At 47.3% G+C, this 17,120-nt stretch overlaps 1 protein-coding gene across 1 annotated transcript in view; it reads right to left on the reverse strand.

Annotated features, from left to right (window-relative positions):
- Positions 1–17,120, reverse strand: part of SOCS7 (suppressor of cytokine signaling 7) — a 38,813-nt gene that overhangs the window by 13,136 nt on the left and 8,557 nt on the right. Inside the window, exons 2-9 of the mRNA XM_030541712.1 lie at positions 16,494–16,558; positions 11,676–11,780; positions 10,895–10,996; positions 9,814–9,944; positions 8,839–9,007; positions 5,133–5,261; positions 1,246–1,381; positions 611–768 (exon numbers count right to left, since the gene is read on the reverse strand). Of these exons, the coding sequence (XP_030397572.1) occupies positions 648–768; positions 1,246–1,381; positions 5,133–5,261; positions 8,839–9,007; positions 9,814–9,944; positions 10,895–10,996; positions 11,676–11,780; positions 16,494–16,558 (958 nt within the window). The 3' untranslated portion in view covers positions 611–647. The remainder of the gene's footprint in view (positions 1–610; positions 769–1,245; positions 1,382–5,132; positions 5,262–8,838; positions 9,008–9,813; positions 9,945–10,894; positions 10,997–11,675; positions 11,781–16,493; positions 16,559–17,120) is intronic.

Consider the following 17,120-nt stretch of genomic DNA (forward strand, 5'->3'; position numbering starts at 1 on the left):
CCTGAAAAGAGTCTTGTAGAGAAGGAGAGGTGTCTCCCAAGCTTCCATGTCCCAACACTAGAGGCTGCCGCCATCAAGCTTCCAGCTGCCCCCTGCTAAAATGGAGAAAACCACTTCCTACTGACCAGGTATTTATTTCCCTCCCAGTCTTCATTCCTGGATTGCAGCTTCCTTGTCACTGCAGTAGCTGCCCAAGCTCACTCCCTGACCACGTGTGTGTGAGGGGAAAGCTCTGTATCCTGCACCAACTTCCAAAGTGTTCACCCAGGCCAATGTGATTTGGGTCCTGGCTAGTTAGGAGACCACCTCTTTGCGTACAGTGCCAGAGGCAGGACCCACCACCACCAAAGCAGCTGGTATTCCCTATGCCCTCCCATCCAAGTCTTATCAGAGATGACACACACCAGAACATTGTTATCTTCCTGCACCCTAACCAAGAGATCAGAAGGAACAAATCCCAGGATAAACTCTGGTCAGCAAGAATGAGCCTTGACCTCCTAGCTGGGATTTCTTTGCTCTTTGCAGTTTCCCCGCAACAACAGGATAGCAAGGATTTTTTTTTTTTTTTAACTGCATGGAATAACGGCTGGGATGGCAGAGTGGATTTTACCGTCTGTGACAATGACAAGATGGGCGAGGCAGCCTCGCTACGTCAAGGATTCAGTCTCCTGCTTCTGTTTTGAGATCAGCTGAGCTTCCTTCAGTGACAGATACACCTCCTCTTGGGGGTCATAGTAATAGAACTTCCGGATGTAGGAGATCAAAGGCCTGGAAAGGGTAGGGGCAGACACCTTAGCGATGAGTCAGAACATTTAAAGAGAGCTACAGATTCCTCCTGCCGCCCCACCCAAGGCCAATGGTGTCCACTCCGAACAGGAAAGCAAGGGGCTTTGCAGCCAGAAGAGCAAGCCATCTAAGACTCCACATTGCCCATTCATCCGCTAGCCACCACTCCTGTCCGTTCGTTTGCTGTGCTACTAGCCATTGTGCCTGGTGTCCCTGCTCCAACAGCTCCTCACCTTGGCAAGCAAATGGCTGCTCCTGACCAATGTCCCTCCCTTCCCTGGCTACACATACAGATTCCCTCTTGCACTGCTCCATGGCTAAATGTTACAGCTGTCATGCAAAGTAGCCACAGGCAAATGGAGGAACAGCGAAGGGGCTGCACTGCTAAGATCTGCCTTCTAGATTCTAGGCCCAGAACCAGAAAAGTTCCTCCACCCACTCCCAGTCATGATAACTTACTTGGGCAGTGGGAGCTCTGGAATGTGGTCTATGCGGACAAGTTGCCTGATCCGGAAGCGGCAAAGGTGCTGAAGGGATTTGACGTTGCTGAACCTGGAGACAGGATACAGGAGCTGGACAGGCGTTGGAGGGAGACCTTAAAACCAAAACAGAGGAGAACAAGGTAAGGCTTTATTAGAAGCAAAGTAAGTTATTTATCAAAACCAGGAGGGAGCAAACTGGCCCCAGTGGGAGACGAGACCAAGGCACTGCTTTGCACAGGGGAGTGGAAAGTCTCCAAGAGGGAGCCATTACTTTCAGCCTGCATGGTTTTGCTGGTCATGGTCTACGTGGATGGGAGCCAGTCTCATGAGCAAATCCAGGGAGAACTGTCCCCTCTGAACAATACCCCATCAGTTCTGCCATTTCCAGTAGTGAAGCAGATTCTAGGATTGCGCATGTTTCCAACCAAGCTCTCTGGGAATCAACAGTAGCTGAAGCATCACTTTACAAAGGAAAGCGACAGGGCTTTGAAAACCATCACATTTCAAGGATGCGGACGTCATGGGGGAGGGGAAGCAGGAGACTGAACTGGAGGGTTTGCATGGCGTAACCAGGGAGCAACTGTATCCACACTGGGAAGGGCAGGTTGGAATGAGCCTCAAGCCATGGGGTAAGTCACCCACTCTTGAGGCCAGGAGGCTGGGCATAGAGGCAGCAGCAATGTCAAGCCCTGGGGCAGGAACTGTATTGAATCACTGGAGCCAGCCCATGCACCGGACAGCCTTTTGAGATACCCACCCAAGCTAAAGGCAGGGACTGAACCCGCAGAGCTGAGAGGTCAGCAGCAGGAGTGTTTTATCTGTCTTTTCAGAAGGATTCAGTACTAGTTCCTCTCTAACTCCCTCCTGCTGGCAGGGAGATTTCTGACTGAAGCCTTTGAGGCCAGCAGAGCAGAGTGAAAGGAGAGAAGGCAAAAGCTCTTCACACTAAGATGGGCTTGCAACTGCTCCAGGCAGCTCAGCAAGCTGTGAGCCAGCTTCTGAGAAAGCAAAGAAAAGGAACCAATTGAGGGTTCCCCCCTGCCCCCGCAAAGAGGAATAAGCCTCTGGGAGCTCGGCCAGGAACTCCAGGGACACAGCAAGAGATTTGCATACTGCACTAGCCATCTGCCTCGCTGCTAGCAGCCAGATATACACGAGAAACCCCCCCATCCAGAGGTTAACAATATTTCTGCTGCAATGTAGCACACACAAGTGTGCAGAGGAGATGTGGCTCCAAGGCACTCTGACTCAGGGAGACTACACCAGATAGCCAGGCAACGGCGCTTTGTTCTTAAAGAGTCAGAAATCACTGCTGGCATAGGGGCTGCACAACCTGTTCAGATTCAGGGCTGCACCCCAGTGGGGAGTCACAAGGAAAGTGTTAAGACCCAGGTGAGACAGCAGGGGCGAATGTGCAGTTTGAGAGAGGCAAGCAGTGCCATTCAATGACCGATCCTAGGGGGGCAGGCCAGGGGGAGGGGATGATCACCTGTCTGGAGTAAGTTGCTTTTAAATAAGCTATTCTCCTTGTAGAGAGGAGGGACAGATTTCAGGGAGAAACAGGGGTCTGGAAAGAAAGAATCTTTCAGGTCTAAGCACATGGGGACAAGAGTAAGGGGGAGCTGTATTAGTTACTCCAAGACATAGTGTGCACAAATTGACTCCCCGCGCACCGAGAGGAAGGATGGGCTTGTGGTTAAGAGACAGGGGCTCCCATCCCAGCTCTGTCTCTGATCCCATGTGTGATCTTGGGCAAGTTGCTTAATCACACTCTGCTTCCCTTCTTATCTAGAAGAGGAGGATATTACTGTATCTCCTCCTACCTAGTTTGGTCTGTTTAGACTAATCTCTTTAGGGCCAGGACGTAATGTTATATATAAGGCCCTTTGTTTTCAGTATTTACCAATTTTCTCCAATTCCCAGGTTTTGAAAAAGCCAGAATTCAGGTTTTACTGATTTTCACCTGGATTTTAGCTTTCAGGACCTGGGAATTTTTTATTTTTGAGTATGCGCACGTGCAGAGGAAGTGCATGGGGACACGCTGAAGGGCTGGGGTCAGAGGAACAAACGGCTGTAACCCCATGAGCACTGGCTCCCCTTCCAACCCCGGCCCTGAGAAGTGCAGGGGGCCACACAGAAGGGTCAGAAGGGGCTCTGCCTGGCAGGGGAAGCAGATGGGGCTGGACGCCCTAGGGAGCAAAATGAGCAGGGAGCTTGGTCCCAGCTGTTGAGACCGTGGAGCCCACTTCTGATCCTGGCCCTTCAATGTGGCCCCAGGAAACAGACAGGGCCACACTGAAGGGGGCTCTGTCCAGTAGGAGATCAGTGCTCATGGTATGCAGCCTTCTACTCTCATCCTGACACCGACAGCCCCATCCAGCCGCTTTCTCTGTGCAGTGGGGAAGCAAGGGGACAGGAAGCCGAGACATGGCAGCCGAGACCACCCGACCATTACATCTTGAGTACCAAACACCCCTCCCTTCCACCCACTGCCCTTTGCTTTCCATTTACCTATTTTCACCAAATTCCCAGGAAATTAATAAAAACCCCAAAATGAAGGGCCTTAGTTATGCAGAGGGCCTAGCACCATGGAGCCCCAGTCTCAGCTGGGCTCGCTAATTAGGACTATAATACAAGCTGTAAATTCACACCCTCATCACCCTTATACTCTTCACACCTGTGTAGATATCACTACCATTTGCTTCCAGCTCTTTGCAACTTCCTATTTGAGTGTGGCTGAATGGGCGGATTCTTCACTCTGGCCATTTAATTCAGGGGTCACTGTGCATCCCCACTTGAACTTCTGTACCCCATTACTGCCCCCTTCAAATCAGTTTCACACTTATTCACTTTACAGAAGTATTTTCTTCCTTTCATACTGGATTTATCCCATCAGCTTCTGGATACGGGGGGAGGAGGGAGCCGGTGACAAAACACCCCAGCACACAAAGGTGAATTCTGCTGTCAGACTGCACTGGGGCAATAGGGAATCACGAGCATGCATACCGAGTTCGACTTTGGGGTGGAACTGCAGGAAGCCTGGTCCCTAGCAGGCCACAATCAAACATGAACCTGACAGAGCCTCACTAATGCTCCCTTCTTGTGGCAAGCATGGATGTATTCCATCACTGCTGTCCCCCAAGGGGCTCTGAATCTACAGTAGCAACTGCTTGAGGCTCACGTTTACTCGCCACTTGGAAATCTTCCTATGCACCTGCACTGTTTAATGTGTCTCTGCCCAGCGAGATCGAGGCGAGAACTGGAGAGCTGCAAAGCGTTGAGTTGCCCACAAGAAAGGATAGCAGCATTGAGACTGGGGGAAACAGTAAAGTTTTAGCAACTAATTAACTGGCTACAAACCAGGCGCATGGCATGATGTGCGCTGTGGAGCACTAGGAAGTCTGTGTCGAGGGGGTGGGACCATTGTCTAGTGGGTACAGCCACATCTGTAATAGCAATGAGCTATCCATTACTATTGGGCTAGTGCTGAAAAGAACTGGCTAACAAGTGTTTCTTAACAGTGCAGGGATCCAAGGCTACTGCAAACGATGGGAGCAGATGCTTTACGTCATTCATTTAACATGGATAAAAAGTTAGAGATCACCCAGTAATCCCTGCACTTCCTGGGTGCGGAAGATGTTGATACGAGCTCCCGCCAGAGGGAAGCTTATTTCCACAAGCTGTGGGTGAGAGACTCTTTTCAGCCACACATACAAAGTGGATGTGTGAGGACACTTGTCATAGTATTGGTCAGAGCGCACGAAACCAGAGCCCAATACACACAGCTCTAGGACTTGCCTGCCTGATCACAGATCAAACACACACACACACAAAGTTGTAAGTAGTTTTAGGTGCAAGACTCACCTGGAACCCTGGATCGCAGGAAGTAAAGGAACTTCCCGTTTTTCGAGTGCATGATCGCCCTCTTTATAAACTCCACCACAGACTGGCAGCGATCCTCAAATTTGGGGTGACACCACAGACTGAAGGTTCCTTCCAACAAGAAATGTTTCGTATTACAAAGGGGTTGGCAGGGAAGAGGAGACTCTAATCTGCACTGCTCACTCATGTCCCCAAAGGCCAGATGACCAAGTCACCACCATCGCTGGCGTACTCGTTGGCAATTTCAACAGACAGGCCAGTGACTGGGCTACCCTCTCAGAGCTGAATTAACACTGGCATTATGGCCCATGCCCACGTCACTGACAAATACGCTTTTGCTTAAAAACGCCTCTAAGCCCTTGCTGTTGTAAAGACCTGAGTGTACCTGAGCAGTGATTTCTCCATGAAACTGCAGATAAGCTTCGGCAATAGCTATGAGAGGAGTGACCTGCCCAACTGTGTCTCTGGGGGGAGGGGTGTGTGTGTGTGCGCGCTCTAAAGGGCCCCAACACCATCATCCCAGCAGAAGAATGCGGCTGTAGCAGGAGCACAGTGATCCAAACAGATACTCCAACAGCTGGGATGTAAGTACCAGGGAGCCTGCGTCTCTAGACCCTTTGGCCATCACCTCTACAAGCAGGCACGGTGTGGCCCCATCTTATGACATGCTTCAGTCCAACCCTGTCCTCTCACCCTAGAGGCAGGGGTAAGGCACACATAGTGATACTTTCTCCCCTCTTGCCCTGTTGATACAATGTCTGTATTAAGCTAGGGTTGGAAGTGATGAAGCTGGGAAGAGCCAATATAGAGACAGCCCTCCCCCATCTAAGCTACTTGGAGAGCTCTCACTAGGTTATAGTTTGACCCTTAGAAGCCACTCAAGACCATCATCTCAACAGGGCCAGCTCGACATTAGTGATGTGGGCACCAGGGCACCTACTCCAAGGTTGGTACCCCCGCGGGGCAGACCCCGAATGCAGACATGCAGTATTGGCACAGAGCAGCGCTTGCAATGCTGCAACTTAAACCACTAAGTTATCAGTAAATTCGGCTTTGCAGGCATGCAGAGAGCACTTAAATTAGGGACTGCCCAAGGTGTAGCTAAATCAATGTAGTTACCCCAGTGCAAATTTCAGCCTTTAGGGCTTGCCTACACATGGAATTAGTCCGGAATAGCTATTTAGTAACACTGAGCTAATAATCCCCCCAGAAGTATAGTATAAACCCCGGGCTCTAAAATCTACCTGCTTCAGGAAGATCAAAGAACAGTTTTGTCTGCATGTTGCTCAGAATGCAGGAAGTTTTTATGTAGCATGTATGCTACAGTTCCTAGGCACAAATAGATGTCCCACTGTGCCTCTTCACCCACCTGAAATCTGAAGGTCAAATATTTCCCTATTTACCATTCCTCTAGCTCAATCACTTGTCACTTCCATTGGTTTATCAAAGTGCTCAGCTCTGCAGTTTTCAGAACCGCTGTAGCACATTCAGACAGACAGCTCAGCCAATCCTAGTGTAAGTGTGGAGTTAATTACACAAACAGGAGTGCTGGGGTCTTTCTGCAGGGCGATTGCTGGGAACTGCTACAAGCGTGACAGGACCGTTGGAGTGGAGGGAGCTTTGGAATTCATCTTTTATATTCGACTGGGCCCCAGCGGCCCAAATCAGGGTCTCATTATACTATGCACCGTACACAAAGACATGGGGTAACATTTTCAAAACCACATTCGTTACCTAAGAGCCAAAAAGCCAGGCACCTAGGAACTTAAATCCCACTGACTTTTAATGAAACTTGGGCTCCTCAGGGTCTGTCACTTTTGAAAGTTTTATTAATGGACTATGCGCCAAACAGTTTATCATCTATGGCCCCAAGCCTGCAGAGGAGCTAAGCACATGCTTAATTTTAACCATGAGTAATCTCATTTAAAAATCAATAAAACTACTCACATGCTAATAGCTAAGCACACACTCTAGGTGCATTGATGAATCAGTGTCTAAGCAACTTGTGAAGGGCAGTTGGGAAGGAGGGATACAACCAGATATGTACACAGTTGCAATTGATTATGGCCACACAGTGGAGGCAACGCTGAGTGAAGGGTAGCAGCCTTACAGAAGTACAGGAACAAAGCTCCGTTAACAGAGGAATGAAGCTCTGGTAACCGAGACCTCTCACCCTTGAGGTGTGAAACCTGAAGAGCAGCAAAGGAAACTTGCTCCAGCTCTCGCTCATGGCAGGAGAGAGTCACTGTACAAGAACTTTTGTCAAGAGGGCCTCAAATTACAAATTGCTACAGCATCTGCCCTTTCCGGCAAGGGACACTGTCCAAAGGGGAAGTGGGCGAGGCAATCTCAGAGGAAAAACTCTTTTTATAGGCATGTCTTCAGAGGTTAATTTTGGTATCTACTGAGGTTCCCAAGTACTTTGCTGCTTCTGCACCTAGTTAAAGGCTGCTGATTTGTAACAGGGAAGTTGTAAGACCACCTGTTTTGATGGTATCTCCTCACAACACTGAGAATCTCAGCCATTTTGCTACCCTCCAGAACATTTTGTGCAGTCCCAAGACAGAAAATCACATTTGAAATGCAAATGCTTGGGGGTGGGGGGCAGTGGGCAGTACTCTTCAGCAAGATGACAAAAGAGGCAGGAAGCTGGTATGAGCAACATGCAGAGTTCTCAGAATAGAAAAGCCACAAGATCAAAGTTAAAACTTCAGCGTGGACATTGGCAGTTTGTATCAGCCAGATGCATGAACGCTGAAGTTCTGCTCCAACACAGTAAGTGTGAAAGTGACCAAAGGCAAAGTAACTCATCAGCAATGACATCCAATGATCACCTCCCATTTAACAGGTGAAACATCAAGACTAAATTGTCCCAAAGTTTTAGCCTTGCTAGTCTCCAACAACCAAAATAACTGAACTCTCTCATAAATTGCATCATAAGATGACGGTACAATGATTGCACACTGAGCTAGGTCTTCTATGCAGGTCAGACTTGCTGATCACAATGGTCCCTTCTGGCCCTAAAGCTCTATTAATGAATCAATAAGCTTTTCCTTCATATTTTCTTGCACAGCAACTTTGTAAGTCCCCAAAGTGAAGCATGCAGAATGGGCATGGAGGAAAAGGGACCAGGGGAATTTTATTATATTGCTCAGTTTCTCAATGGAGTGATGTTTGAGAAGGAGGGGGATGGGAAGATGCCGTTCAGAGGAGTTAAGGGATTAAATGGAGCATTCACAGCCCGAGACCCTCCCTCGGCCACTAAGTCTGTGATCACTATGACAAGAACAGTCCGCAGAGATGGCTGCAATCTAGGTTGGTCTGTGTGCTATGATAACTCACGAGGTGAATGGCTCCTTATTTAGCCTTCCCTGTCATGAGTAGAAAAGGGTTTTTTGTTTTTTAATAGGATCGATCACACATGCAACTTAGAGCCAGATATTCGCACTTAGGGCCTTCATTATAACCTCTGGGATCAATCCACAACAGAACCCTCCCTGGGGTCTGCAGTCTAGCACAGAAGCAGAGGGCAAGGTATGGCTGCATTCAGTTTCCCCTTTGCAAGCATGTCTCTGCATTGTCCTGGGCTCCTACAGACAGGTGGAGTCGCAGCGCAGAGCTGATTAGCAGATGGGCCACAGCCACATCTCAGTGAACGAGACCATTCCAAGAACCTGGCTGCGCTTACCTCTGTAGTGCTCCATTCTGGTGTGGTGGGTGATACCCTGTGATCGAAAGCTTAAGCTCAGGATGTAACGAGGGTCGGAACTGTCTCGTACCAGGAAGGATCCATCCGGTTTCCCCTTCAGCTTCATTTCTGCGTCTTCCCAGTTCATTGGTCCCCAGTACCAACCACACTACCAGCAGAGAGTGCAAAGATGTCTTCAGACTTCTGGTAAGCTAGAAAGGCACTTGCCCATTAACTGCTCCGTACTAAGAACGGAGTAACTCAATCATCAATGGATTCCAAGAACTGTCGGTCTTTTCTGCCCCATCCTAGCACCAGTGCGCTCCCAGGAAAAATTAACCGTTTGGCACTGTCTGTAGCTGTTGGCAAAAGCACGGCTGAAGGATTTCTTCGACAAGGCTAGTATTTCACCGCAAGACGGCAATTTACACCAAAATGCTCAGCTGTTCACTAACAACTCAGCCTACACTGGGGAAACATCTGATGCGAATCAAAGGTATCAGCCACAAGTTCCCCATAACCTGCTGCTGGGGAACACTTTAAGAGCAAACTTAGCCATGGTTACAGAAAGTCAGACCATATTAAATCATTTTGTTCTAGCTATACTAGCAGATAAACCTGTTTCATCACTCATCCAGGAAGACAGACAGTCAATCATTGACAGCAATGAGTAAATTTCCTAACGTAAACAAGGCCATCATGTCTACCACATACAAGCAAAATCTCTTTACGCATGTAAGCTACCAGAATAAGGAAGACATTACCCCTCTTCCAATTATATCCAAGTGCTTCTAAAGCTGGTGAGGATATACAAGTGGGGAACTGATCACTGGCAGAGCTATCATTAGGGGAACATCTTTCCTTTTGTCCTATCCCCATCTCACGCTTCCAAATGCACATGGGGGAATAATGAAGCCCATGTGGCTGATTTCTGTACGAGTGACCCCAGATCTAGATCCCGCACGAAGCCTTTACCTTTTCCAGTTCTCGCAAGCTAGCGGCAAAGCTGCTCGAGTCTGGTCGGTAGAGAGGACAGTGAAGATGCTGGGTGGTCTGGCTGTTCACTGCCTCTATCGGTCTGAACGGGACGATCCGGGGAAACGCATCTGCAGGGAAACAACCAACGATGGCAGGCAACAGTCACTCATTTACAAGCAATACTGCAAAGAATAAGAGCCGCCCTCCCCAAACAGGCCCTGGATTCTAGAGGACAAAGCAGGCGCAATGAAGCCATGGCATAGAAAAAGCAGCTTTACTGATGGATGGACAGTGTCCTTGGGAATGAGGATAGAGAGGAAACCTGGGTAGCAACTCCAAGAGAAACTAATTCACTGTCTTCACCACCTATTCACCTGTGTCTCCTCAGAGGCCTGTCCATGGAAATGTCAAGGCCTTTTCACCTTTTAAAACAGATTGGAGAGGGATGTTGTTAAAGTAGCTTAGGCCTAAAATTTGACAGCTTAAAAAATTAGACGCAGGAAGACAGGAAACAGAAGGTTAAGTGATAGAGCTAGGTAGCTACAGAGCCCTGATGTGATTTTACTCCAGTGCTACAAAACAAGAGGTCTTTTGAGCCTAGGGAGCCAGTGTTGAGCCCTATTCCCAGAACTACGCTAACACTAGCAGACAAGAGGCCCCAGTGATCACAGAAGACACGTGTTAGGCCGTGCCGTGCCTCCTGCAGCCAGTTTAGGGTTAGAGGCTGTGATTCATGCACATTCCAGTTCTGCTGAGCCAAAGGGAGGAAGTGGAGATTTGAGAGTTGCCAAATGGAAGAGGGTAACTAAGCTATTATGAGCAATGCAGACAGCCACATTAGATGTACAAATAGTTTTAAAAGGAACCTAGAGGTTTGACTCAACCATGTCCCAGTATGTAACAACGTGGGTAGACCACCAGCTCAATCTTGCATTACCTGAACTGGTCAAGGGGGCAGCACCCAACTCTTGCTATCATTCTGACAATCAATACAGACTTCAGTAAGGTCAGACATTTGCCAAAAAAGATTAGTCCAGATCTCTGCACAACACAGCCTTGCCACTAAAACTAAGCTGACCTGGGGCATGGGGTGGAGGAGGCGGAGGCAGAGGGAAAGACTGCAGGGAAGACCCCATCGGACCCACTAGAACAGATGTAGGCAGCGTCCCACTGATATCATCTAGGAGAGAACAAAAGCAAGAGAGATTGAGAATATAGGAAAGTAAGTGAGCAGCTACATCGCCAAGCACCTGCCAATGGAGCAGGAGTACGCCCAGTGTTCAGCTCCGTCGGCAGTGCTGAGCAGGAGGGGAAGGGGTGGCACATTAGCCAACAGCTCAGCCTTTCACTAGCTTCTCTGAAAAGCAGATATTGATGTAACCTCAGAACTTGTGTCACGCAGTATCACCTGGACACATACACCACCTCTCCTGCAAATCAAGAAGTTAGTTTCTAAACTGGGTATTTAAGGAGAATGTGACTGGCAATATAAGATTAAGAACATCAACAGATTTCTGAGTGTCTAACGGCAGCCCAATATGCAGCCATGTATGAGACATGCAAGTTTGCGTTTCAATCTCAAAAGCCAGGGGAGTGCTGTTGAGTTAGCATGCTAAACCCGGGAGAAAGGGACAACCTCACAGTGTTCTACAACAAACCTCCCTGCCAGCTGATTCAGCAGCAGCACTGCATATGGAACTGGAAGAAATCCTTTGCTTGGGAAGGAGAGATCAGTTTATTGGAAGGGATCTTGTAAGAGCTGGCATTGTACTCCAAACTGGAAAAATAATTCAATCCCTATCACTTACAACCACAGACATGACCAGGAAGGAAATTCTAGGGAGATGCATGTAGAGTACCTAGCAGGCTGAGGCTTCTCCGTGGCGGAGGTGGAGGAGTCGGAGGGTGAGGCGAGGTCAGTCCTCGCTGGGAGATGTCCACATCCACTAGTGACACAGTTTCACCTGAAGATTCATGGAGAGAGACTGGTAAGAGTTTGCACCTTCTCCAGAGCATGCAAAGGGAGGAGACAGTCAAGCAGCAGGAGGTGGCTTTAGAAAGTTTTTGGAGATCAGTTTCCACGCAGGTCAGAGGCCTCTGCTTCAGTCTCATATTAAACGCTTTCAAGTTGAATTTCTCCATTGCTCTGATTTTAAGACATTGATCAACTCTGCCCGAGCAGCCCATGGGTCAGGCTCTAAGCAAGAGTCAAGCATGAGCAAATGGCAAATACTGATGCAGGCTTCTGAACCCAACCTAAATTCAGCATACACTGTGGAAAGTTTTTCAAAAGCACAACAGACTCAGTCATTTTGAAGGCTATTACCAGGCAAGACTTCCAGGCTGACACAGCAGACAGTGTGTTTGGGCAACTGAGGTATACAGCAGAAGGGAGTTCCAAGCAAGGAGCTGGAAGGGTTGCGTTTTGTTTAACTCTACTTGCTACATTAAACAAACCAGTGCTTGCCAATGCTTCCTAACGTGTTCGTTTCATGCACACTCCTAGGCATTTGCTAGACACAAATGGAAAGACTCCAATGGCCAAAGGCCCATCTGATGGAACGGTCAAGTTTTGGACTTAAAAACCCATTCATGTTTTTAGGTATTAAAGAGATTTTCCCACCAACCAGCCCAAGTGGAAGATAGTCAGCAATACTCCAATGGCAATTCTTTGACCACATTCTCTCTCTCATGATATTAACCCTCAATATGCTTTGATGGGCACTTCTGATTTCTAGATTCAGATGCTGAACACCACAGCATTACAAAGACTCCCCTGAAGTTCTCTACAGCCTTAATGCTCACGAAATGGCTTAACAGGCCAATTTCATGCACTGATACCTGTGGCCAGATGCGATAAACCAAGGATGGGCATCTAGCAGCCCAGAGGCTGCAAACAGCCTGCCAGATCATTTTATCTGGCCCATCACAGCCCAGCTTGGGGCAGGTACAATGGCCAAGAAGGGGGCAGGATGAGGTATTATGGGGGGAGGGCCTCTCTTACAGACATGTGGGTCAGGTGATGCTGTGGTGAGAGCTAATGGGCCAGACGGGGGGTACCAGGCCCAGCTCCATGGTACAGGAGTCACCACTTCAGGGTGGGTGTGGGGCTGGCTCACTCTTTAACACCCCCCAGGGGCTCCCACCTCCTAGGTGCAGGACCCAATCCCCAGGTCACACACCCAAACCTGCCAAAGGGTTTTAGAGAATTTTGTGGCCCTCTATCATCTTAAAGTTGCCCATCCCTGTCAGAAGTCTTATAGGCAACACTCCTGTTGACTTCAAGCGGAGTTTGCCTGCCAACAGCCTACAGGATCAAGTGATTTGTGGTTAAACACCTGTTTACTGCTGCAGAGTAGCCCTTAAGAGCAGCGTCCTGCTTGAACCAAATAACTGCGAGAGCTGGTCAGGCTTTTAGGTTACCTAGCTGGTATCAATCAACCCAGGTGCTCAAAGGTTCTGGACCCCCATTGCAGTGAACATGTGTTAAAACACGGCATTAAAATAAAGGAAACATCACTAAAGCTAAACTACTAATATTAAACTAAACTAACCCTAAAGCAATCCAGCTGACAAATCCACAAGTTAGTCTCACTATTAGATTGGACTCACATCAAATACTAAAAATAACCAAGCCTCATCAATTCTAAAGAGGATTCTAAGCAGGTGGCTGGCTGTGTAGTTTGAAATTGTTTAGCTGGAATTTATAAGTCAATCAAATCCATAACTTGGGGCCAGTTAAATCTCTTAATATTGAAACTGAACCATCTGAATCACAACCTCAGAGCCAATTATAAAGCTTCCTTCCCTTGATTTCAATTCTCGTGGGTGGCTAACTCCCTCAAGCCCTCTCAAGATGTAATATTTGCATTGTTGGAGCACCCAGGAACCTCAGCCAAGCACTATGTAAACACTGAACAAAAAAGGATAGCCCATTTAACAAAAGTCTGGATAAGCAGAAGTTTCACAACTCTTGTTTACTAGAAATTACAGATGGCAGAACAGAACACGCTGAATAATTTTAGTAAACAAGATTGGAGGCGGTTTACTTGGGTAGCTTCTCTTTCAGGTGCCTTCCCCATGTGTGGGTGCGTGCACACCTGCTTGCCTACAGCCACACTTTCACTGCCACCCCCTAAAAATAAAGCTAAGTAAAACAAAAGACAGAAAAAAATACTTAAGGTAACAGGGGCTGCAAACGCATCAGCTCTCAGTCTTGTGGACTAGAAGCTATCTAATTAAGCTTCCAGCATTTCCCACTAGTGGACCTCCAGGTGCAGGGAGAAACGGGAAAAGGAAGGAATGGCCTGGTAGTTGAGGTCCTGACTTGGCCATCCCAAGGTGAAGAGTCCAAGACTCTTGAACACAAGTCTCCCCACAGGTAGCTTATTGACCTGGAAGGCCAGGCAGGCTTCCTGGCCTTATCTTTGATTTCCAAGACCTTTGGACAAATCAGATACAAGGCCCCATGCAATTTGGTCCAAGCAGGTTCTAATTAGGTCATCCTTAGTGAGTGTCAATTTTTGGAAAAGTCCCATTTAAATCAGCAAATAAAAAACTACCTGGTGTTTTGCATAAGAGAACCTGACGTCTACGAGCAGACAAAGATATCAATAATCCAGACACAAGACCGTGCCAACTTCCTCAAATGGTCTCATGTAAGTGAAAAGGACTTGAGATAACACTGTCTCCAGATTACAAAAAGTTTAGCTATTTAGAAGAGTTTTGTCAATTGGAAAAACCCAAGTAACAAAATCAGTCACATTCATTCATTCACCGGCAAAATTAAAAAGTGATTTCAAACTTGTGATCAATTTAGTCATTTCCAGTTTCTTCTCTGCAATTTCTCTGCAAGTTTAAAAGTTACTTTAAAACTCATCATGAAGAAGTCCATTAAAGTTTTAATTTCTTAAAAGGTTATACAAGGTTTGTATTCCCATGCATGCTCTCTCTCACACACAGTGAAGATCCCAGGCCACTGGCAACAGCTGGGGAGGTGGTGTTAGCAGTTCGGCTTTGTGAATCTCTGGTTTGCAGAATGAATGTACATTCTGCACATCTATGGGAAGCTAGGCATGTTTCGGAAAAAAACCCAAGTGTGTGCTGCTACCATAATATTAAAATGACTTCTGTGGGGGTCTCAACTCATGAGGAAATGGAGAAGATGAAGCGCTATGGCTTGAATTCTCCCCAATCTTTGTTTGTGGTGTTAGCTCAGCTCACTCTGACAGAACTAAAAGCTCGGAGGGGGCAGAATTTTTTTTTTTTAAACAAGTTCCAGGCAAGGTAATAAAATGACCTTCAAGGTAGGCAGCTCTCGGCACTGTCACTGCTCAGCACAAAGGTCAGCCAGAACCCTATAAAGGGACATCAATATGTGCGTGCTGTTCCTCCTCTCAGACACCAAGCCATATGCAATTTCCAATCCCACCTACCAGGTACTTTCAATGCACCCATCACCATATTAGCTGGGTTTCTATGGATACCTGTATCAAGAAGCAAATGGGATATGCAGGAAGCCCTTTGCTTTTATTTATAGCCAGTCTGATCTCAACCCCATACCAACCAAAGCTCTGGGCACCTGAGAAACACTTAAAACCACAACACTGAAGTTGCAGCCTACATGGTCCAAAGCCAGCAGCCCCCTTCTTCCACCACACGTTCCCAGACAGCAATTCCACTATAGCACTGCCTCAGCCCTCCACCAAGGCCCATGCAAAGTCTGCTGGTTTGAAACATCCTTTAAAGGTTAATAGATTCGGGCCACTACAGACCAACATGCTGGGGAGAAGCATTCCAAAGGGGGCCCATCACACAGAATATGACCTCCAGCCCGTTTGCTCTTTTCCACTCACAGATCAAGCTCAAGCACCCACCCAACACCACCACAGCATTTGGTCATGGGGAGAGGTAGTTTCAGGCAGGACAGGCACAGGAATCTAACCCTTCTCAGCACCCAATGGATAAGACACTGGCTCATGGCAAGCTTCTCTAACAGCAGGCCTTGATTCTGGATTCGGTTGTGCACGACAACTGAAGTAGAGCCACTTGACTATATGCTTGTTGGTGCAGGAACACACTGTTGTGATTGCACAGTGCCTAGGACAATGTGACTGGTGCTCTCCATTACAGACATCTGCACCGATGCAACTGCACCAGTACAAAACCCAGTACAGAAGTGTTGCTTGCACCAGGGTGAAGATTCCTGCTTTTAAACATGTTAGGTCACACTGGTTATACTGCTGTGGCTACAAGTGCCAGCATATCTAATGAAGACAGCCCTTTGTGTGCTAGGATCACAGTTCAGACTCCCATTGCCCTTTCAACAGGGGAAAATAAAAAAACATGAAGCAGAATGAGGAGCTGTGTTCTTCAGGGCTGGTCTACACAGACTCGCTTCTGATTAACTGTTCCTGTTAAGAGTGTCCCACACAGGCATTTAATAAGGAACAGTTGTTATGCTTTGAATTCATACCCTACCTTTACCCACATTAACATCCCAGTGCCGACAAGTCTTACACTGGGTTCTTGTTTTAGGGGGTTGTGAGATTATAATTTCTGGTGGATTGTATAGCTCTTAGTAGATGAACAGAAAGGAAATCTTAATTATCTGTAATTAAATCTAAAGAGTAACACACCTGAAAGTGTAAAAGTATTTCACTTCTTTTTATCCTTACCTGTGAAGAGGGGGCTGAAAGCAACTGGAGAAAAGGCACTTTGAGTTCTTGTCAATCGGGGTTTCCTATTCAGAAAGAGAAAGAGCTAATGAATTAAAAGTAGCAATTCTTCCTCAGCTCTGGAAAAACTGTTCAGCTTGATCTTCTGAAAAGCTGGCAGAGCCTAGTCACTATGCTTGCAATGCAGTTTAAGACTTATGAGAAAATGTATGCAAATATTAAGCCAAACCTGCTCTAGAAAAAGTACAATCACCAATACACAAAGCGAAGTCTCAATCTTCATACCACATCTCTAAATGGATAAGTAACAAGTTAATTTCAGGAGGAAAGTCAGTTAGAGCAAATACACTCCAACTTGGGTCGCGCAGGATATTTCAAACTAAGACAATGCTATGTTGAGCTAATTCTTTCCCCAGGTTGGCCATTACATCAAGATGCCTTAGTGAAACACACATCACCAAGACAGAGTTACAGGTTACATGTGGCATGCCAGACCAGTTAACTCTGCATTGACATTCACACGACGCGCAAGTGTCACATGAGGTACACAGCCTTCTTGAGACAGTTTGAAAGATCAGGTGAACTGCGGAAAAGCTGCTCTCTAAGCCCATTCAGCTACATGGAAAT

Source organism: Gopherus evgoodei, chromosome 23 (genome assembly GCF_007399415.2).
Source record: "Gopherus evgoodei ecotype Sinaloan lineage chromosome 23, rGopEvg1_v1.p, whole genome shotgun sequence".
NCBI lineage: Eukaryota > Metazoa > Chordata > Testudines > Testudinidae > Gopherus > Gopherus evgoodei.